Source organism: Haematobia irritans, chromosome 4 (genome assembly GCF_050003625.1).
Source record: "Haematobia irritans isolate KBUSLIRL chromosome 4, ASM5000362v1, whole genome shotgun sequence".
Taxonomy (NCBI): Eukaryota; Metazoa; Arthropoda; class Insecta; order Diptera; family Muscidae; genus Haematobia; species Haematobia irritans.
This window is the reverse complement of record NC_134400.1, coordinates 58,195,626-58,219,610: the sequence shown is the minus strand read 5'-3', so window position 1 is coordinate 58,219,610 and position 23,985 is coordinate 58,195,626. Positions and strand designations below refer to the sequence as shown.

The 23,985-nt window shown below is 38.5% G+C and overlaps 3 protein-coding genes across 4 annotated transcripts; all 3 read right to left on the bottom strand.

The window, feature by feature from the left end:
• Positions 1-4,312: 4,312 nt before the first annotated feature.
• LOC142235419 (E3 SUMO-protein ligase ZBED1-like) lies at positions 4,313-6,316 on the bottom strand. Its single transcript, XM_075306671.1, has 2 exons — positions 5,012-6,316; positions 4,313-4,531 (listed from the first exon to the last, which is right to left on the bottom strand). The coding sequence occupies exons 1-2, from the start codon at positions 6,314-6,316 to the stop codon at positions 4,340-4,342; spliced, it is 1,497 nt and encodes a 498-aa protein (XP_075162786.1). The 3' UTR covers positions 4,313-4,339.
• LOC142234648 (uncharacterized) lies at positions 6,301-6,853 on the bottom strand. The gene is made up of 2 exons (XM_075305813.1): positions 6,699-6,853; positions 6,301-6,639 (listed from the first exon to the last, which is right to left on the bottom strand). The coding sequence occupies exons 1-2, from the start codon at positions 6,724-6,726 to the stop codon at positions 6,365-6,367; spliced, it is 303 nt and encodes a 100-aa protein (XP_075161928.1). The 5' UTR covers positions 6,727-6,853; the 3' UTR covers positions 6,301-6,364.
• Positions 6,854-11,601: 4,748 nt separating this feature from the next.
• Rich (Guanine nucleotide exchange factor subunit Rich) lies at positions 11,602-23,671 on the bottom strand. 2 transcript variants are annotated; one of them, XM_075303417.1, is made up of 3 exons: positions 23,516-23,671; positions 22,171-23,459; positions 11,602-15,416 (listed from the first exon to the last, which is right to left on the bottom strand). In XM_075303417.1, exons 2-3 carry the CDS (start codon positions 23,447-23,449, stop codon positions 12,220-12,222), a joined length of 4,476 nt encoding a protein of 1,491 aa, XP_075159532.1. In that variant the 5' UTR covers positions 23,450-23,459; positions 23,516-23,671; the 3' UTR covers positions 11,602-12,219. The 2 variants fall into 2 exon arrangements, with proteins under 2 accessions (XP_075159532.1, XP_075159533.1); XM_075303418.1 differs by having other exon boundaries at positions 22,171-23,603.
• Between the last annotated feature and the right edge of the window lie 314 nt (positions 23,672-23,985).

Sequence of the window (23,985 nt, the reverse complement as noted above, 5' to 3'; positions counted from 1 at the left end):
TTAAAGGCTCACGTTCACGCACGATTCACGACAAATTCACGAGACTCACGATATTTTCCAAAGGAAATCAGCAAAGGTAAGAAAATTCAAAACTAGAATACAGTTCGAGAGCTAAATTAATTTCAGTTAACACACGAGTGTGAATTAAATCTTGATTATTTTCGTGAGCGTGATTTTGCAGGAATTTTATTCACGCACATTCACGAACCGATTTTATTTATTGTAGTCCCATTCACGCACATTCACGAGAGTTAATTTGGATTTTGTTCACGAATCACGTGATTCACGCGTGTCACGAGAATTTCGTGTTACGCGCACACCTCTAGTTGGGATATATTATTTGGTCAAGTCGGGCGACTTGGAGCCTTATTTAAACCATTCTGTGGAAATTCTGGCACTACAGTGTGTAGGATATGATTAAGATATGGGGAAATCATCACAGAATTTTGTGTAAAGTGTGGGAATTTTGGCCATATTTTTATAAACCGGAAAAACGAATATATGGAGGCTTTATCAAAATCTGAACCAAATTAGATCAAACTTGACACACTTAAGTGTCATATTAAATACACTCTCTGTGGTAACTATCCAGTCAATTGGAGGAAAATCCCATTGAAAATGGGTCTAAAATAACAGTTTACCATATTTCCCCAACTCTGGTGTACGTATATATGGGAGCTAGATATAATCTGAACCGGTTTTGACTAAATTTGAACTGCATAGTTAGAATAATAATTCTGTAATCTCTGCAAAATTTTACGTAAATGGGAGTATAACTTTGGCCCCCGTGGTCATATGAGTGTAAATCGGGCGAAAGATATATATGGGACCTATATCTAAATCTGAACCGATTTCAACCAAATTTGGCACACTTACCGATACTATAAAACGTACTCCTTGTGCAAAATTTGAAGCAAGTCAGGGCAAAACTTTGGCTTTTGAGGCCATATAAGTCCAAATCGGACGAAAGATATATATGGGAGCTATATCTAAATCTGAACCGATTTTAACCAAATTTGGCACACATAACGACTCCGTTAAGCCTACCTCTCGTGTAAAATTTGAAGCAAGTCAGGGCAAAACTCTGGCTTTTGAGGTCATATAAGTATATAAGGTCAATATAAGTGCAAATCGGACGAAAGATATATATGGGAGCTATATCTAAATATGAACCGATTTCAATGAAATTTACCAAGCATTGGTAGAATGCCAACTCTACTCTCTGTGCAAAATTTCACGAAAGTCGGTAGTAAACTTTGGCCTCTGTTGCCATATGAGTCTAAATCGGACGAAAGATATATATGGGAGCTATATCTAAATCTGAAACGATTTGGATAATATTTTGCAAGTTTTTCGAGACTCATAAAATATTCGGATGTACGGAATTTGAAGAGCATCGGTTGATAAATTATAACCATATATACATATATATGACAGCTATATCTAAATCTGAACCGAATCAATAGCGATCGTCTTTGTTCCCCAAAACGACCCGGTGCCAAATTTGAGGACGATCGGACTTAAACTGCGACCTGTACTTTGCGCACAAAAATACATGAACAGACAGACAGAAATCGCTAAATCGACTCAAAATTTAATTCTAAGACGATCGGTATACTAAACGATGGGTCTCAGACTTTTCCTTCTTGGCGTTACATACAAATGCACAAACTTATTATACCCTGTACCACAGTAGTGGTGAAGGGTATAAATATGGGAAACATTTAAATCTGAACCAATTTTAAGGAAACTTCGCAAAAGTTTATTTATGATTTATCGCTCGATATATATGTATTAGAAGTTTAGGAAAATTAGAGTCATTTTTACAACTTTTCGACTAAGCAGTGGCGATTTTACAAGGAAAATGTTGGTATTTTGACCATTTTTGTCGAAATCAGAAAAACATATATATGGGAGCTATATCTAAATCTGAACCGATTTCAACCAAATTTGGCACGCATAGCTACAATGCTAATTCTGCTTCCTGTGCAAAATTTCAATTAAATCGGAGTAAAATATTGGCCACTGTGGTCATATGAGTGTAAATCAGACGAACGATATATATGGGAGCTATATCTAAATTTGAACCGATATCAATAAAATTTTGCACACTTGACTACACTACTAATTGTACTCCTAGTGCAAAATTTCAACCAAATTGGGTTAAACTCTGGCTTCTGGGACCGTATTAGTCCATATCGGGCGAAAGATATATATGGGAGCTATATCTAAATCTGAGCCGATTTCAATAAAATTTGGCACACTTGACTATAGTACTAATTGTTCTTCTTGTGCAAAATGTTAATCAAATTAGTGTAAAACTCTGGCTTCTGGGGCCATATAAGTCCATATCGGGCGAAATATATATATGGGAGCCATAGCTAAATCTGAACCGATTTCTTCCAAAATCAATAGGGTTATATTATAGACTCAGGAGCCCACCCTGAGCATTTTTGCCAAATACTCCATGTGTCTATCTCGTCTCCTTCTGGGTGTTGCAAACATATGCACTAACTTATAAACTCTGTTCCACAGTGCGGTATAAATATCAAATTCGTAACACTGCTCCCGCTTAAGCCTGTTCGTCCCGAAGAGGCACAGAACCCGTTCCGTACACACAAAAAAATTTTTTTCTGATTCAATCACGAAATTAATTGATCCAATTAATTTTTTAATTGAAATGTCTTCAATCACGAAAATGATAGTATCAATCACAGTTTTAATTGGGCATAGAAAAAATTCTTGATTAAAAAATTAATTGATTTCATTGCCAAATTTCAATTAATTTTTTAATTGATTCAATTAAAAATTTAATTGATGTTGATTGCAAAACTCAATTAATTTATTAATTAAAAAAGGTAACTATTTTTAATTACATTCTGAATTGGCTTAGAATTTTTATTTGGATTAACAATTGATTGTTTGAAAAAAAATTTTAACTAAAAATTAAAAAAAAATGTTCATCATCATCATAAACTGACTTAGTCTTCCGAATTTGATTAAAAGTTAATTGTATCAATTAACTTTTTAATTAAAAATTTTAAAATGTTCAATCATTGACTTAATTAACTTAATGTTTCTATCTTGATTAATAAGTTAATTGTACCAATTAATTTATTAATTGAAAAAAATTTCAACTTCAATTAACTTTTTAATTGGAAATATTTTGGTGATATTTTTTTCTGTGTATGGAGCCAAACGTTCCAGGTGAATGACTTTCATCTTTGACCTTGTGCTGTCATCCTTCTGAATGCGATATACCACATCATTGATCTTCTTGATGACTTTATATGGGCCTTCCCACTGTGTTTGAAGTTTAGGGCACAATCCTTTCTTTCGTTGCGGGTTAAACAGTAGAACCAATTGTTCTTCTTGGAAGCCTTCAGTATTCGCTGCATGACCGTATCTCGCCTTCATCCTGTTGCTGACCATTTTTATTTTGATGCGCACTGATTCGTGAACTTCGCCAAATGTGTTTGGTATGTCGTTACTGTTTTCTTCCATGGCGAGATCATTAGGTTTAGCGCCAGGCAACTTCAATTCCGTTCCAAATAGAACCTTGGCCGGTGTTCATGACGTAGAATCATGTATGGCAGATCTATAGGACAGCAAAAACTTTGGTGTATGCTCATCCCAGTCTCGTTGGTAGTTGTCCACCACCTTTCGAAGATGTTCCTCCAGAGTACGATTAAATCTTTCTACCATGCCATCGGACCGTGGATGTAATGGCGTAGTCCTAGTTTTCTTGATACCAAGGGAGTCACACACCTCTTTGAATATGGCCTATTCAAAGCTTCTTCCTTGGTCTGAGTGTATCTCGGATGGAACATCCTAGCGACATATCCAGTTCTTGTCGAATACTTCCACAATCGTCTTCGCCTCTTGGTTTGGAATGGCATAAACTTCTGGCCACTTGCTGAAGTAGTCCATGACCACGAGGACATATTGGTTTCCAGAATCACTTACTGGGAAAGGGACTGCAACGTCCATTGCTATCCATTCAAATGGAGCTCCTGGTCTTTACTCTTGCATATGAATTCTAGTTTTTCGTCTAGGACCTTTCGCCTTAATCAACTTCTCGCAATTGGCCACCCATTCAGCAATTGATTTCTGGCATCCAACCCAGTAAAATCGTTGCTTCACTTTCTCGCCAGTTTTATTTATTCCCAGAAGACCTCCACTAGGTCCATTGTGGCTTCTCCTCTTTTACCGAAATAATTTTGCTCAAAATGGGATCAAAAATTTAACAAAAAAAAAGCGTTTCAATGCTTTAAAAAACAAAATAAAATAAACCAAAAAATGTAGTCTCTGAGATCATTTTATGTCCCTATAACATAAATTATGTTAAAGTTCTGTAGTTTTTGTTGATAAATAACAACATATCAACGTTTTTTGGTTTTAATCGGCTTCTACGGTCTGAAATTATTTGCCCCGCTTTGCTGAACATTCTTTCCGATTCGGTAGATGTTGCTGGTATGCACAAATATCTTTTAGCGCACGTCTGAAGAGCAGTTGCCTCATCCCCAATGCACTATAAGAAATTAAAATTTATTGGAATGCACATACATATGTATGTATATTAGGCCTGTCCGATTTCTATGGACGAAAAAAAGTGAATAATCGTATAGCAAAAATTTAATCTACATTAAATTCTAAGATAATTCTCCGAACAAACCATGGGTCTAGGATCAAATCCTAATCCTCGCCTCCCGATGTCAAAATTTGTTTTCTCTACTATTCCTCTTAAAGGTACAGAGCATTAGTACTACTACGTGTTATATCGGAATATGTTTGTAAACAACAGAATGTTTCTGTGCACTCTGTGCAAACCTGGGCGATCAAGAATCAAAACTTTGAAGTCAGGAGGCGCGGATTAGCATTTCATTTAAGACGCATGGTTTCTTTGGATAAAATACTTAGATTTGTATGTAGTTTACGTTTTTGCTGTACGATTTGCAATAAACAAATCGACCCGGCCTAATGTATATATAAATATATATATTAAAATTACCTTCCAATATTCTAGAGGATTCATATATATTCCAGCGATATCTTTTTCTAGGTATTGCCTCATGTCTAGTATGGCATCCATCCTACAAGTTCGTACTTTACTGGAAACTTTAGTAGCTAGAAATTTGAATAATGGCTGATTTGTTGAAGAAGGGTTTTTGTTAGATGTTGGTTGTATGACAGTTGTGGCATATTCTTTGTTGACATTGTGAATTCCAGCAATTTCATTTTCTAGTCCCTTTGTTGCTTGATCAGCATTTGATACTACTCTGAATCCCTCCTTTTTAAATCTTGGATCTAATAAAGTTCCAAATCTAGGAGCCGTTCTCTCTTCATAGAGGCACAATCGTTTCCTAATTTTTCCAATTAATAATAAATAAGTATCAAAACCTTCGGTTGTCTTCAATTTTCCTTTAAGATCCTCAAGATTTTCAAAGAGGCCACATACAATCGGAATTATCAAGGAAATTGTAACAGTAGAACTTGAAGATGTTTGTACTGTTGCGGTATCAAAAAGTGAAAGTAATTGCTTTACATCTTTAAGAATCTCAATCTCATCTGCTGTTAATGATAATGGGGCTTTTGGGGTTGAGAGTAGCACGGCAGCAATAGAATCAGATGTCAATAGTATTCTCTCTATCATTTTATATGCACTGTTCCAACGTGTTGGAACTTCTTGCACCAATGAATACGCTTTTTCATTTCCTTGAGCGGCTTTGAACTTTTCATAAGCTATTGTACTGCTTCTAAAATACGAAACAATTTTCTTGCACTTAGCAAAAAGTTCTTTCAAATTGCCTTCCGATAAACAATCTTGAACTAAAAGATTTACTGTATGCGCAAAACAGGGCAAATGTTTTTTCTGCAGAATATCACAAGCTTTTATCATGGAACTTGCATTGTCGGTAACAATATAAGTTACTTTATTAAAAATGTTCCATTCATCCAAGATAGCACGTAATGATACTGCAATATTGCTTGCAGAATGATTTGTTACCTCAAGAAGTTTTCTTGTAGATAATACAGCAGATTTCAGAGAAAAATTGTCTGTTAAAAAATGGCATGTTACTGTAATGTATCCTTCATTTCCACGAGATGTCCAGCAATCAGTGGTGATAGCACAATACTCAACCTTACCGAGAACGTTTTCGAGTTTTGTTTTCAGATCGGAATAAAAATTTACCATATGAACTTTTTGCAATTGAGCACGGCATGGTACTTCATATCGGTGGTCTAAACATTTAACAAATTCACGAAATCCAATGTCGTCTACAATGCTAAAGGGTTGAATATCAGTAGCTATCATCACTGTCAGTGCATTGTCAAGTTGTTTTTTTCGCTCAGAATTGGAGTCTTAAAATTCATTTTTTTTAAAGTAGACATCTATTGCATTTGCTGTGTCGGTGTTTTCCTGGTAGGTGGGATGTGCTCTCTTTAAATGATCCAAAAGATTTGACGTGTTTCCACTTGTTTTATACATCTTTTTGCATGTTTTACATTCTGCAAATTTTCCATCTGTGGATTTTCTAAAATATAACCATAGTGATGAATTTCTTTTCCTAGCTAATTTGCTTGTTGATGGTAAAATTTCGCAGTCGCTTTCCCCGTCGCTGTCATTTTCACAAGAATCTATTGGCAAAAAACAAAGTTTTACTGAATTGAATAGTATTCTGAAAGTAAGAATTTACCTTTTGATCTTTTTAAAAATTTCTCCATATTTACTTCTAATCAATGCATGTACCGAATTTCATTTAATTTCACATGCATATTCTCATAAAATTCTCAAAAAAAAAACACAAACAGATATGCTAAATTCCGTTATTCTTAATTTGCTTTATGCACTTCAACGAAAACCACAAAAATAGAAAAAAACAATTTGCGTGTGTGTTCGTATGAAGTAAAGAACAATAGATGTTAGACTATCGATAGCAGAAAAAAACTATCGATAATTTTGAAAAATATAAACTATCGATACTATCGATAGTTTCACATCTCTACTGGCCAGTCCACTCCAGATTCGACGTGCAATAGCCGGATATCCACAATCTCCTCCTAATGTTCAGATTTCGAGCTGTGTTTGCACTCGACATTACAAGGTCGACGTGACAAGGCGTCCACGTTGCCGCGTTTGCCACCTTTTCTATGCTCGATAATGAGATCATAGCTTTGGAGTCTTTCTATCCAACGTGCTAGTTGAGCTTCCGGATTCTTAAATTGGAGCAACCATCGTAGAGCTGAATGATCAGTTCTGAGCAAGAAGTGATGTTCATACAAGTATTTGTGGTAACGCTTGACGCTTTCTATGACAGCAGCAAGCTCTCTTCTCGTTACGCAATAATTATTTTCGGGCTTGGACAACGTTCGGCTGAAGTATCCGATTACCTTCTCTTTACCATCTATCTGTTGGGACAACACACCTCCAATTCCGTATACGCTAGCATCTGTATCCAAAACAAATGTTTCACCAGGAATAGGAAATGCCAGGACAGGAGCTGAACATAAAAGTTATTATATATGATGAAATGACTCTTCCTGTTCTTCAATCCACAGGAACTTCTGAGGTTTTTGGGTTCATTTATGGAGGCTAGCGGCGATACTGACGGAATTTGGTACGAATCGCCTGTAGTAGGTGCATAAACCAAGGAAGCTGCGCAATTCATGGAGATTTCGTGGACGTGGCCAATCTCTCACAGCCTTTATTTTGTCTTCATCGGTGGATATGCCCTCTGCTGTCACATGATGACCCAAGTACTTAACATCCCGTTGGAAAAGGGAACACTTCTTTGCGTTAAGTCGTAGACCAGCGGTGACAGTTGCTGGATAACATCATTCAAGTTCTTAAGGTGCTCGTCAAATGTTTGCCCATAACTATTATATCGTCGAGGTATATGAAGCAGCACTTCCTATGCAAACTCTTTAGTACCCGCTTCATCAATCGCTCGAAAGTCGCCGGAGCATTGCAGAGCCCGAATGGCATTACATTGAACTGCCAAAGACTGGTATTAACGCCAAAAGCTGTCTTTTCTTTGCCTTTCTCTGCGATCTCTACTTGACAATATCCACTTTGCAAATTAAGCGTTGAAAACCATGTTGTCCCGGCTAGTGTATCCAACGTGTCATCAATGTGTGGAAGCTGATAACTGTACTTTTTGGTAACATCATTCAATTTTCTGTAGTACACGCAAAATCTGGTAATTCCATCTTTCTTTTTGACCAGCACAACTGGCGAGCACCAAGGACTTGATGATGGCTCGATCACACCACTTTCCGCCATTTCCTTAACGAGCTTTCGAACCTCATCTCGTTTTAGTAGAGGAACACTTCGTGGTGCCTGTTTCTTCTGTGGTATTTATTCATACTTTACCACTGATGTTCTTCCTTGATTTTTCTTTTCAAAGGCAAAGGCTGAGGCATTTTTCCATAACAATTGCTTGGCTTTATTTTTCTGTGAGGGTGATAGATGACGTGTCCAAGCTTCGACATAACCTTCCAGATGTTTCTTCGCTTCATCACGTGTCTTTGGCGATTTGCTTTCGAAGTTGACTATTGCTTCGGCAGGAGTCATATGCCAATGTCACTTTTACCGGTATTTCGATATCACACCAGGTCATTACACGACGCTTCATATCCAAGTTGAGACCAAAAGCTATCATAAAATCCGCTCCTATTATAACTTCGTCCACTATATCGGCCACAATGAATTCATAATTAATGGATTTGTGTGCAATGCTAAACTTTACAGGAACCTTTCCATATACGGTTGCTGGTTCCCCTGTAGCCGTACGTAGTCTGACTCCAATCAGTGGTGTAACTTCCCCTTTTACTAAATCGGATCTAATGATATATTTCGATGCACCAGTATCTAACGTCAAAGTACGCTTATCGACATTAATAACACCCGCAATAGTTAAATTGTTATTTTTCTGTTGAGCTACTGCTATGGAGATGTGGGGCCATCGTCTGTGGGAGCCAGCTCTTGCCCGCTGAACTAGCTCGATTTAGTTTAAAGGTGACTCACTTGACTGTGGAATCACCCTCTTATGGTTATTGTTTGATGGGGATGGCGATGTTGATCTTAAACGTTTGCCTCGTGCTTTACATTCCCGAGCTAGACGTCCAGGCTTATGACAGTTATATTATTTCATCCTGGATTTATTTGCATCCTGTTTTATTTCCTGCATAGCCTGCTTAACAGCCTCTTTCATTGACACTATAACGGATTTTGGTTCGTCAAACTCAGTCTCCACTTTGCGTACTTTGTGAATTTGAGGCCGTGGCAGCAATCTAGCAGTTTCTTGTGCAAGTGCAAATGTAACCGTTTCTGCGAATGTAGCCTTTTGTGACGCATATGTTGCACATTTTATATCTGGGTCTCGAATTCCATTCTCAAAGGTCTCAATTTTGATGCGGTCCACAAGTGACTCTCTCCTGGGTATGTCAATAGCACCAGACGCTCAACTTCTGTTGCAAAGTCTTGTAGAGTCTCTTTTGATTTCTGGAGTCTTCCTCTTAATTCTATTCTGAAGATGTCTTGCTTACGTTCTCCATCGTACTTACGTTGAAGTGCCGCTATTACTTCGTTATAGTTATTTCTAGAGGCGGGGAAATGCTTTGTATTACATCAACGGCATTGCCCTTCAATGCCAATAGAAGTTCAATTAATTTGTCATGGTCATTCCACAAATTTCTTCAAGCAACCATTTCGAATTGGAATTTGAATACATCAAATGAAGTTGAGCCATCGAAAACAGGAGGTTTGGTTTTTGAGCCCTCGATAACGTGCACTGGACCACCTTTAATTTCTAGTTCTGACATTTTTTTCTGTAAGTGTAGAAACTTCTTATGGTGAACCACAAATTTCTTATCCAATTCCACAATTTGGCTTTCAATGTGGTCTACGCGTGTCTCCATACCTTCCGACATTTTTTGTAACTTTTCATTAAGAATTCTAGAATTTTCGTCGAATTTTTTATTCAAATTTTCTAGAGTTTGTTTCCATTTTTCTAGAATTCTCATCAATAATTTTTCTAGAACTTTCTTCCATCATTTTTCTTCCATTTTTAGAGCGTTTTCTTCCATTTTTAGAGAATTTTGTTCCATAAGTTTTCTAGAATTTTCTTCCATCATTTTGCTCAAAACATTGAGCATTGGTGTGTAATCCACAACACTCGAAGCCACAGATGGTATTGACGGGTACTGATTCATCAATGTCTTCCTTATAATCAAACTCATGCGGCTCGATATCCATTTTGAGCCGTTCGAACTCTTCTAGTAGTCGCTTTTGCAAATGAGTCTTGTTTCCTGTAGTCGGCTGCTCCAGTTTGCTTAATTCCTTCTTCAAGTCTTCTACTCGAAGCTCATTAAACTTCATTATAGATTTTTTCTCATTATTTCACTTCTGACACCAATTGTTACGTTTTTATATTGAGGCGTGTTTAATAACCCGATAATGAAAACACAGTTCTTTTCAAATACTGACAGGTTTCACTTATTTGCTCAACGATGTGTACTGTTTGAATTTTAGCTTACAACTGACTAGACAGCTCCCTCCGCCAGGGGTTTATATACCGAGATATGACGATTTAGAAAGTTCTGGTTAGTCTGGCCTACAACCATCTAGATTAATCGATAAGCATATATCGCACATATTTATCGGCTTATGCTAATAGTATTGCCTACAACCATCTAGAACATTCTACAAGTAACCGGCAGATGTCGCACATCAGATTATGTTCATGGTCTTGCCTACAACTATCTAGAACAATCACTTGGTCGCTTCTGTCGCCCATATTACTACAACAATAACAATAGTCAACAAAACAAAAGGGGTTACTACAATGATTGTGAAACTAAGAACACAAAAGATGTTTAGGAAAGTACTAGAAAATAAAGAGATGATTTTGAATGTGATGACGTAATCTTACCGTTACAATTTGAAATTTTAAATTAACGGAAACTAATTTGAATAAACTTAAATCTAGAAATATCAAATTCGTAACAGTATAATTACATTATAGCTATGTTATCCATGCCAAATTTGGTTGAAATCGGTTAAGATTTAAATATAGCTCCCATATATATTTTGCCCGATAAGGAGTTGTCTCCATAGGCCAGGGTTTCGCCTTTATTTACTTCAAAATTTGCTTACATTGATGTCAATTGTCAAGTATGCCAAATTTCGATTCGATGAATCGATTCAGATTTCGACATAGCTCCCATATAGGTTTTGCAAGATTTAGATTCGTATGTCCACTGGAGGCCAAAGTTTCATTCCGACTTACTTGAAATTTTGCACTGAGAGTAAAATTAACATTTTAGCATAGCCCAGGTAGAGCTACCCTTCTTCGAGCTCGTACCACCAGCTTCTCTTCGTTATTGAATATCAAATCCATTTTAGCCAATTTAGCAACTAGAAACTCTGTGAGCCAACATATAATACCGCCTTTTCTCGTCTCTGATGTTTTTTGGATATTATAGGGGATAAGTTAACAAATATATTTGAGATCTTGGGGAAAAAATACAGAATCATATTGCATTCCATAAAAGTCGATGTTTCCCATAACGACCATTGTGATAAATAAAACTAAAAAATTGTAGTTAATAAAATATAAACAATATATTTTTATTGAATATATGTAAAACTATGTATGTATACTTTTCGCTATAAAGACTTTGTAGTTTCCAGGTTATTATAATATATAATTGATTTATTTACTACATGATATCTTATAATTTAAAATCGTTGTATAATTAAATTACATGCATACATATCGAACATTTTAAACAATGATTTATATCTAATATGTGTCTACTATTTTTTGATTTATCAACCCATAGCACGACGTTGAAATAGGTTAACATTGCAAACACAATTATATTAATATCTTAATATTGCTCGAGGTTCAATACAAAACGACGATTTCGACAACCAGGGCCATGAATAAACTTATGGCTATTGCAATAACAACAAAATGTACAAGTGGTTAGAAGACATATTTCAAAAATTTGTTACAGAAAAACATGCGGAAATCTATTTGAGACGTTACGATACGACCCTTTGGCAAAATTTTATCACTAATTTTATAAATAATCCTCAAACCTTCAATTGAATTTTAACTAGAAATCGAGTCGAATTATTTATACACACACACATACGAACAACTCTTCACACACTCCATCTAATTGGAAATTTTTGAAACAATAAGGTCTTTACATAACAATACAGCCACTAGATTCATTCCTATTGGCGATACCTTGGGAAGAAGATTTTTTAATATTGCCATCGTGGTGTTGTGTGAAATGGGAATCAGATAAATTCGAAGCATTCTCTGAACTTAATTGACGAGATGACGAGATACGTTTGTTATCATAAGGCCAATTCCCATTAACACTGTCAGTTATAGCCTGTGAGACTGCACTGTTCTGTAAAGAATCGACCTGATGTTCCGATGTCTTTGAGACATCATTGAGCTCGTTGTTCTCAGAACTATTTCTATTATTTACATTTGCCAGAACACTTGCTGTTGGGGGACATTTTGCCGATGTGGATGATGAAGACGTTTGTATAAATTGATCCAATAAATAGATATGTGGTTGAAGCGAGATCATAAATGACCTATAGACACATTCCATTTCGAAGGACCATAAAGCAACACCCTTTAAGGAATTTTGTATGCGAGAACATGTTGCTGCCGATTCTGTTCGTGTGACAACATTAATGATGCGGCCAACAGATGAAGCATCCTGAAGAAGTATAGACAGCACGATGGCAAAATCAATACAGTTTGCTTCGATGAACAATTGCAACAAGTAACGGATCTTTATGGCTAATTTTTCAGGCAGAATTTTCTGATGAATTTCTCCGCAAGAAGACGACAAATCGTCGGCAACAGAAAACACATGTCTGTATAATGTGTGATCAAGGGATGCTTGGGATTCAGTCGGTGACTTATTTAAGCCATCACCCTCGTTTTGTATATGGTGGACAGACGATGAAGTTGGGAAGGATGAGTATTGAAGCTCCTCATTTTCCTTTATTGACGGAATGTTTGTGTGTGCTGTAGTATTTCCATTATTTGTACTTGTGGGAGTATCCATAAGCGCCAAACTAAAATAGCCCGATTCGGATGTTTGACTGGAAGAGTGTGGCAAATTAAAACGTTTATCCAGAAGGAATCTTTTTTGCAATTGATTGAACTCTTGTTCGAAATCTTCCGTAGGTGTTGGAACAGAGGCTGGCGCTGGCAAACCCAACTCTTCATGCAGTAGAACTATTGTTGCTACATAATCGTCCAAACGTGCTGTCTTTTCAGCTTCCTGTGATAACCACGTTACCAGATGAAAATCCAGAAAAGCGCTCATATAACCCAAATCAATCAACTTACATTTCTGCAAGAGTTTTCTGGCATGCTTTTGCAAAATTGATTCTATGCAAAATGTTTCTCTTTTCTCATTCTTAGTCGAGTTGCTTCGTTCCGATTTACGACGAACCACCACTATGGGTCCACTGCTAGTAGATGTATTATTATCATTCGCCGGCAATACAGTACTAGGAGCAACCTTGGCATCTTTTTTATCTTTTACTGTATTGGAGGCTAAGACTGTTGTCGAAAAGCTTCTTTCTCGGCCAATAGGACCGAGCACTAAATTGAAGGCATCGGGATTTTGATTTACTTGCGATTGCGTTTGAGTTGGCGGTGCAATTTTCATATTGACCACCATTGATGAACGTGGTGAATCTATTTCATTGGGATCTATAGCTTTCAAAAACCGCATCAAATCTTTCGCTAACTCCCAATTGCGGTGTTGCAATGCAATTTCCAACAGAAGTGTCGCATATTGTTTGCTTATGATAGAAGGCTCCAAATTTTGCAAAATAATCAAGTAACTGGCCGCCGTTACTAGCTCTTCCGAAGCCAAACACTGCTGGAACAAATCCTTTGGCTTGCCAGCCATTGAAAACAGATAGGGCCAAAGAGCAATTTCCGTTTTACGCGCACATTGTACAATTGTTTGTAAATATACAGGGAACTCCCGTATGAAATCCAATATACTCGGCAATAAGGCGTCGGGTATAGGTTCCTTGCTAGTGGCCTCCTCCTCCAGCACCTCATGTAGCAAGAGTTCTAATGAATGTGGAAAATATGGTAATTTACGACAGGATTGTGCTATTTCCCATGCACTATATCCCAAATTTCGTTTTATCAACTGTCTCAATATTTTATGTAAATAGACCTGAGATTTTCTTTCCAGTTGGGAGAATGGTAGAGAAAAATGTGAACTCGATTCATTCGTATACAAAATTGTCTCATTCTCCACACCCAATACAATTACATTGTCGAATAGTATCACCAAAGGATATACTTTCAATGGGAACGAGAGCATTATACGTTTCGACATGAACGTGTGCAATCGATGTGATGAATCTCGTCTCTGCTCCGTTGATGGGGGCAAAATGGGCAACCAAACTCTCATGCCATGTATTCCAGAAAATAACCACAAACAATCGCGCATAGGGCTACCGGCTTGCGTTGAATTGGATAACCAAAAACATTCTACACATGAAGCAAGACACGATGCCATCAACGAGTTTACAACAGCATTGCTATTATCTCTCTGTATCATTAAAATACGTCCACATACATTGACGATTATAGTCTCTGCGTCACCATTTTCTGGTGAGACCAGTACTTTGGTTGTTAGATCATTGCGTAAATTTGTCACTGTCAAAGAGACAATGCACGCTGGATGGATACAAATACTTTTGACATCTACCTCATATACGCATTCAGCATTTAGAGTGTACGCGTCGCACTTGCGCATCGCAAAAAGTGTTACAATGCCATCAGCGGTAAGAGCAATTAGCTGATCTCGAAAAATATTCAATGAAATAACCGGAGCTCTGACTTGAATTCGATTTCCAAACTGATTATCTAATTTGCATTCCTCGGGATAGCATCGTATTTCATCTGTTCGATCAAGAAGAGAATAACAGCCACACACAATGAAACCCTTCCACCACAGTAAACCACCGGAGACAACAAAATCTTTTTCTTGTGATTCATTTCCAAAGAGTTTCCATTTCTTGTTCGGTATGGAGTAGTGAGCCAAGCCTGTTCGCCCAGCTACTGCCACGTGAATTCCATCGCTATCTATAGCAGAGTAACGAATAGGCCAATTGGTAGCTACATATGTTTGAGGAAGCTGCAATACAGTCCAGTACTTGCTTTCAGCAAGAATACTCGAAATATCCACGGAGTTTTTAATTTCTAAACAATCATCCGTATCCTTAGCATTTGATGTATCCGCAAGTCCTGTTTCTGTCTTATTATTTGGAAAAATAAATTTTCCACCAAAATATATTTTCTCTATATTATCTCCTTGGTTTAAATAAATGGTGTCATCGCCTAAAATACAAAATTTATTTTGATTATTTTCCATGTCATAACTGACTTGCCTATTTAAACAAATTAAACTAGAAAATGTGATCGAATTTAGTGTTAGTGTACTATCCAAAGATGTTGACTTCTTTTTTATGATTTTAAGCATTGACGCTATCAAAGGAATCAATTATCACTACCTGATTCTATGATACAACCAGAAAACAATCCTTACGTCTTAAAATTATTAAATTCCACGAAGTGAATTTTGTTGCATTTCACACATCATAATGCAGTTTATAAAAATATGATTTTCCAGAAGATATATAGTACTTCTTTGTAATCTTATACCAAATTTGAAATACAAATTTTGCCCAAAAATTGAATTTGAAACCTACAAATTTGGAGAATAATAATAATGTTGACAAAAAAATCTGTGTAAAATATCTCTATTCCAGAAAATTACAATCAAATTGTTTATTTGTAAACAAAAACTTATTTTAAAGCGCACTGTATTTTTGCAAACAAAAACAAAATAAAATGTGCTATGCAAGATGTTCGTTTTTACCATTTTACATATTCTACGAGGGCAGTTCGGAAACTTCTTAGCCTAGCACAAAAAGCGCGGTATAAACAGAAAAAAGTTAAGTATTTTGGAAACTTCCATCTCTGTTATGAACACATGTTAAATTTTGTTTCGATCTGGCAACTCCTTCATATAGAAACAGGTGTTCAAAAAAGACGCATTCGCATTTTTTTTTACAATGGAAAAATTAGATGTGCGTAAACAGTAAAAATTGGGTTGCTGAATTTAAACGTGGTCGTACAAGCATAGAAGATGAACCACGTAGTGGACGTCCAAAAACAGCAACAACAACAGAAATTGTAGCCAAAGTGCATGATATGGTATTAAATGATCGACGAATAAAAGTGCGTGAAATTGCTAATACCATGGCCATCTCAAATGATCGAGTCCATTTAATTTTGCATGAAGAACTACAGATGAAAAAGCTTTCTGCAAGATGGGTGCCGCATTTGTTAACAGTCGATCAAAAACGCATAAGAATGAACATTTCTCAAGCTTGGTTGGATCGTTTTAAGCGAAATAAAATGGATTTTAAGCGTCGTTTCATAACTGTTGATGAGACATGGATCCAGATACAAAAGAACAATCCAAACAATGGGCTGAAGCTGGAGGAAGTGCCCCAAAGAAGGCAAAAACAATTCAATCGGCTGGTAAGGATATGGCAACGGTTTTTGGGACTTCAAAGGTATTTTATTGATTGACTATCTGCAAAAGGGTAAAACCATAAATTCAGGGTACTATTGCAACCTTTTGGATCAATTAAATGTACAAATTCGAGAAAAACGTCCTGGCATACAACACAAAAAAATAATTTTCAGCAAGACAACGCACCAGCGCACAAGAGTGTTTTAACAATGACTAAATTCAACGAATTAAAGTACGAGTTGCTTGACCACCCACCTTATTCTCCTGATTTAGCTCCCAGTGACTTTTACTTATTCCCAAATCTAAAAAAATCCTAGATGGCAAGCGTTTTACCTCAAATGAAGATGCAATTACAGTTGTAGACTAGAGATGTGCACGTGACACGAAATTGTCGTGACTCACGAAAATTTTCGTGATTCGTGCGTGAGTCACGCTCATGACAACAGCGTGAGTGTGCGTGAGCGTGATTAACAAACCAACATGTCGTGCGTGAGCGTGAGTCACGAAAATAATATCTTCGTGAGTGTGCGTGAGTAACGAATTACACTCACGAAAATATTTCTGCTCAACAACATAAAACGCTTAAGAGTTAAATTCAATAACAATTTTAGTGACACCTGGGATGTTAAGAGTTTAATAACACTCTCGATTTTAATAATGCTCATGTTTTCAGACACTTCGGTAAGGTAAATTAATCATAAAATTATTCGTGAGTCACGATATTTTTCGTGAATCACGATATTTTTCGTGAGTCACGATATTTTTCGTGAGTCACGGTATTTTTCGACGTTTTCGTGCGTGAGTGTGCGTGAGTACAAATTTTCTTTTCGTGAGTGTGCGTGAGCGTGAGTCCTACCAAAAAAGTTCGTGCGTGAGTGTGCGTGAGTATGATTTTTCAGTCGTGAGTGTGCGTGAGCGTGAGTAAAATATTACTCACGTGCACACCTCTATTGTAGACCACTATTTTGAAGACCTTGAGGAAAACTATTTTGATCAAGGGATTGAATTGCTAGAAAAGCGTTGGACTAAGTGTATTGAAGTTTCAGGAGATTATATTGAAAAATAAAAATATTTTTGAAAAACTAACTATTCTCTTTCATTGATAGGCTAAGAAGTTTCCGAATCGCCCTCGTATATTTCCAATTAAAAATTTGATTGAAGTTGAAAACTGTTCCAACTAATAAATTAATTGACACAATTAACATTTTCATCAAGATATAAACATTAAGTTAATTAAGTCAATGCTTGATTTGTAATTTAAAAATTAATTGAAACAATTACATTTTTAATCGAACGAAGAAATGAACTTTTTATCCAATCCCACGGCGGCGGTTTCTTTGTACTGGATTGACCCGATGGAACCCACCCATTAGCCAGCGGATGCCACATCAGTGTACGTGTTCTTTCGTCCGTATTTTTGTGTTGGAGAAGGTGCATCCCGGGGAGCCTTCTCCGTTTGCTGTTGGTCTGAGCCGGGATAGAGGAAAACCCTGGACCATGGTACTGTTCAGTCTGCCGAAACCTGATCCACCACCTTTCGGTTTCGGTGAGGTGTAACCGGTGCTTGGAGTGGGTGAACTTCCGGAACTGTTCTGGCCTAACAACGCTGCAGGAGTATAGTCATACTGACTACGTGGCAGAATGCTCTGCCAACGACAGCAGCAGTGGGTCGTCAGACTATGCGACCCCCGACATCTCCCGTACAACAATACTCTCCGCCGCAGCATCTTACACCCAATATTGTTGTTCCAGTTCGGGACAGCGCATCGTTTTTAAAATTTAATTGCAACAGGGCTCCGAGGTAAGATTAGTAAAATCGTGGACTTTATGAATCGGAAAAGGATAAGGGTCGCGGCAATCCAAGAAACTAAGCTGAATTCCAACTGCACCCTACGCCATTGTGGTGGATACAATGTGCCCCCAATGTGCCAAGAGGCCCCCACGAGATTTATGGGTGATTGCAGCAGTTCGCCAGATTTATCCTTAGCATCGCCTGGTCTGACAAATGACATTTCCTGGCAACCCGTCATATCATTGAGTTTAGACCACCTCCCCATAATTCTCACCATTAACCGACCCTCCGATTTCATAACCTCTGAACGCCGGACGTTTATCAATCAAAAGAAAGTCAACTGGGAAGGCTTCAGAGAATACACAGAGCGCCGCTTCAGTGAGCTCCCGTCCCCCTCTCATATTCATGCTGCCCAGAGGGTGTTCCGGGACATCATCAACGCAGCAGCCGCTCGCTTCATACCCGCTGGTCGAATTGCCCAAGTGAGGCTCAACTTCCCAGCCGAAGCGGCGGGACTCGCAGACGAGCGTGATGAACGCCATCGCTGATCAGAGAACTAAATCTAGAGATTAGTAAGATAGTCGACGAGCACAAGAGGAACACTGGTTAGAGCACCTGAAGCAATGTAACTTAGGCACAGAAACTGGTAAATTGTGGTCAACAGTGAGAGCCCTCTCGAACCCCGCTACAAGGGATGATGGGATCGCAATCACCTTTGGCGACGTGACGGTGACCGATCCGAAGAGGTTAGGTTAGGTGGCAGCCCGATGTATCAGGCTCACTTAGACTATTAAATCCATTGATACCACATTGGTGAACTTCTCTCTTATCACTGAGTGCTGCCCGATTCCATGTTAAGCTCAATGACAAGGGACCTCCTTTTTATAGCCGAGTCCGAACGGCGTTCCAAATTGCACTGAAACCACTTAGAGAAGCTTTGAAACCCTCAGAAATGTCACCAGCATTGCTGAGGTTGGATAATCCACCGCGGAAAAACTTTTTGGTGTTCGGTCGAAGCAGGAATCGAACCCAGGACCTTGTGTATCCAAGGCGGGCATGCTAACCATTGCACTACGGTGGCTCCCCGGATCCGAAGAGATGCGCCAGATTTTTCAACCGACAGTTTGTCGAGCATCCCGAGAGTGATAGAGCGAAAAACGTCCCTACCGGCAGGAACCACTCGTCGCATACGTAGTCTCCGAGCCGATGACACACCACAATTTATCACAGCCGAAGTTACTAATGTCATCAACAGCGCGAAACCATCCAAGGCGCTGGGCCCCGACGGGATTTCAATGCTAATGCTGGGAGTTGAGTACCTGACCAGACTCCTCAATTTGTCCTTAGAATCAGTCATTATACCCGACGTCTGGAAGATGGGTAGGGTGATTCCACTACTGAAGTCAGGCAAAGACTCGAGTAAAGGTGAATCGTACAGACCGATATCCCTTCTCTCGCCAGTATCCAAGACACTTGAGGCACTACTCCCCCCAGCCTGTGGAGAATTTTCCAGCTGCCCATCATCAACATGGATTCCGTAAGGTACATAGCACGACGACAGCCTTGCATGCCATTTCAACACACATCAATATGGCACTCAATCAGCCCAAGCCGTGTCACAGGACGGTCCTCGTGGCGCTTCACCTATCGAAGGCATTCGATACGGTCAACCATGCCACACTATTCGAGGACATCGAAAATGCGTCCCTACCGGCAGGAACCAAGCGTTGGGTTGTGAATTATCTGTGCGGACGCCAGTCGTATGTGGAATTCAGGGACAGGAAGTCAAAACCCCGTAGAGTTAAACAGTGAGTTACCCTGGGTGGGGTGATATCTCCGGCACTGTTTAATCTCTAACTGTCCTCGATTCCACCCCCTCCTAACGGCGTCGAGATTGTATCATATGCGTACGATTGTACAATCATGGCATCCGGGCCCATTGTTGATGACATATGTGATCGATTGAACGTCTACCTCGCTAATCTTACCATTTGTCACTGCAAGAAATTTGAGGATATCGCCCAACAAATCCTCAGCCGCACTATTCACTACATGGACGGCGGAAGTACGCAGGCAGTTGAATGTCAGGGTCGACGGCGAAAAAATTCCGACCACAAATTATCCCACGATTCTCGGGGTCACATTCGACAGCCTTTTTAAGTCGTTCACCCATGCCACTGCAATTTGTGATAAGCTCCGCGGTAGAAACAAGGTCCTCAAGTCGCTTGCCGTCAGCACTTGGGGTGTGGACAAAGAAACCTTGTTGACTACATATAAGGCAATTGGCCGGTCAGTGGTAAACTATGCAACGACAGTGTGAACACCTCAAACTAGCGACACGCAGTGGAATAACATACAGACCTGTCAGAACGCTACCCCTAGAACTGCAACAGGATGTCTCCGCAACACACCCCAGGATCACCTTTATGCGGAGACCAAGATCATCCCAATGCGTCGACGCAATTACATGTTGTCAAAGCAGTACCTCTTGGGTTGATATCGTAGTTGCCATCCAAATCACCATCTTGTGGATAGACAACCTCCACCCAGGAATGTAAGGGTTGATCTTCACCTTCTAGAGCCCGAGATCCAGCGTTATAAAAGTGAGCCTTTAGATCAGGCAGCATACCAGACAGGGCTGAACAGGATTCATGTGGATACTGTAGCTGAACCGGCGAGAAGCTACAAGGTTAATCCTGTTCTCGGAGTCCGACCGCCGCCCATAGCACCGGAGGAGAGAGACCCCCCCACGGCAGACCAGGGTATTTTTTGCCCAACTAAGATCAGTCAAGTGCAGCCGCCTCAATTCATACTTATCAGTGATTGATAGCAGCGTAGCTGACTTGTGTCCCATCTGTAATCATGGGCCACATGACACTCGTCACCTTTTCGCTTGTCCAGCTAAGCCTAAGCCGTCTCAACACCAGATCACTCTGGACACACCCATCCTTGTCGCAGAATTCCTTGATCTGGCTACTAGTTGAACTACACAAGCATAGAACAAAATGGATGAAACTACATTAAAAACTGTTACAACAACAACTGTTACGGAACACTAACGGAGCTTTATGGAAATAGGGGTAAGCCAGTTAAGAAAATAATTGCAAATTGTTAATTTTTAAAAAATATATATTTAAGTTTTGAAATCAACATAAATTAAATTTTTATTTGAATCAATTAAAAAATTAATTAAAATTTGGTAATGAAATCAATTAATGTTATGCCCAATTGAAACTGCGATTGGTCTCAAATGGTCATAACTGAGGTGTCCCTCAAACATACATAATTTGCTATAGACCATATCTGGAAAATTCTTGATTATATGATCAAATAATCCATAAAGAAGAGCTATTTCAAAGAAACTTCCTTATACGATCATTGAGCTTAACATGGAATCGGGCAGCACTCAGTGATGAGAGAGAAGTTCATCAATGTGGTATCACAATGGACTGAATAGTCTAAGTGAGCCTGATACATCGGGCTGCCACCTAACCTATACGATTCATGGTAGTGGGTGTTTGTGGATCCGATCGGGTCTTATATACATTTTCTTTTTTCAAAAGAGAATATCGTTCTCTTGTTCCCATAGTTGAAAACCTTCAAAAAATATTTTACAGCTATACTGTAAATCCTACGAATTATAAACATTGGTGAAATGTCTGAACATTGTGGATGTTTGTATTGTAATGGATTATTGTACCTATCTCAGAAATTATTTGTATATTTGTAGACTATACTTAGTATTTTTATTTACTTACCTTGTAGTAAGATATGCGGATGAGCAGTCATACATGGATTCATAGTCAATGCACTTTTAACAAAGCTTAATTGGCATACATTGCTGTATTTTCCATCCGATGGCTTTTCCTCTGCGGTTTTTTGTTTGCAAGTCAGAAACAACTGGTAGCCCTCAGTTGACCACTCTACCTTGCTTATACATAATGGATTGTTGTGAACCAAATCCACATTTATACCAAAATCCCACGAAAACGATGACATTAATAGAGCACCAAAGGTACTCCATAGGGCTATGCCTCCATTTTCCCACGACACTGCCAATACGCAACCATCTGGGCTCCATTTGAGCTCATTCACTGCTCCCAATGTTCCAGGCATTACAGTTGAATTTAAAGAAAGTCGATGGGAAAACTCTAAACTTCCTGTTGCATCCTCTATTCCATAGACCGTTACGTCAGAGTTTGCCCTTCCATAGGCTAGAAGACGAAATTTATGATTGACTCCGCAAGCTCGCGCATCTTCAATTTCTGGTATCCAAAAACCATGCATGTTAGCTGACTCAAATTTCAAATGGTTTGCTATTAAAAAGGCTGCTCTATTGTCACTGAACACCGCCGCACATCCACCAATAAATGGCGAATATTCCAAAGCAGCCACATAAGAATTTGGATTAACTGGTGGTATTGTCTTCAAATTGCAATGCTGATTGACATAAAATTGTATCATGCGCAAATTGATTGCACTTGATACTGTCGATGTGCTTCCAAATTCATCAGACCCTAGATCGGACCATTGTAGACGCATAAGTTCACAACGTTCTGTCGCAACTAAAAGCTCTGTCAAACTAATGCAGCATACTGTTGTCACTGTTGAACTAAGCTCGACGGTGCAAACTTCCCGCAAGTTCAGTTTTGGTATATTCTCCTTAATGAACAATTCAGCCGAATCTCGCTTCAGGCTGTAATGTGGAGAATCCATTTGAAGGAATATTCCGTTCCCATTTCCGTCAAAATTAACCTGGTACAAAATTAGAACGCCTCCAGTAGTGAGTACGACTAATTGTCGAGAGTCTGGTTTCCACACAATTAATTTGTTTTCTCCATATTGGACCACAGATTCCACACTACGACGATAGTACACAATTGGTACTAAAGGATTTGCATACCAGATACCCAGGAAGTCTGGACCCACTGAAGCTAATAATATCTTGACGGCATCAAAGCAAATATGTTTAATGTCTGTACTTTCGCCAGGCAAGGCCAAATTTATTGCCTTTGGCCATCCGATTGGGAAGTACATGGCTTATAATCTAAATTCAAAATCAGAGATTATTGTACACAAATGACAAAGAAAGTTGTATACAACCTTTCCGAAAGTTAATACATTTAAAACATCATACAATAAATTCAATTATAAGCTACGATTATCATGACAATTGCCAAAAAAATAAAAAAAAAACAGTATAATGGAAGAGATTGCCACAAAACCGAAATGTCATTTCAAACAGGTGAGCTACCATACTGTCTCAATTATTACTCGAAATAAAAAATACCCAATAAACACCAGCATTGGAGAAAAGCTTATATTCAACATGATTTCAAGCCTCTTTTCAAGACATTCCAATAAACACTGCCCAACAAACACAAGGGTGAGCATTTTTCATAGGTAACGCCATATCAATGTGTTAGTGAATCCCATCTTCGACATTAAATCAAATGGTATTGGAAATTGCTTGCTTTCAAAAAATTTTCCTTTACCCTGCCAGCATTTCAAAGTTCCATTTCATCTTCATCGCTACCACAGACTCGTAAATGTCACTACAACCATCCTACTGT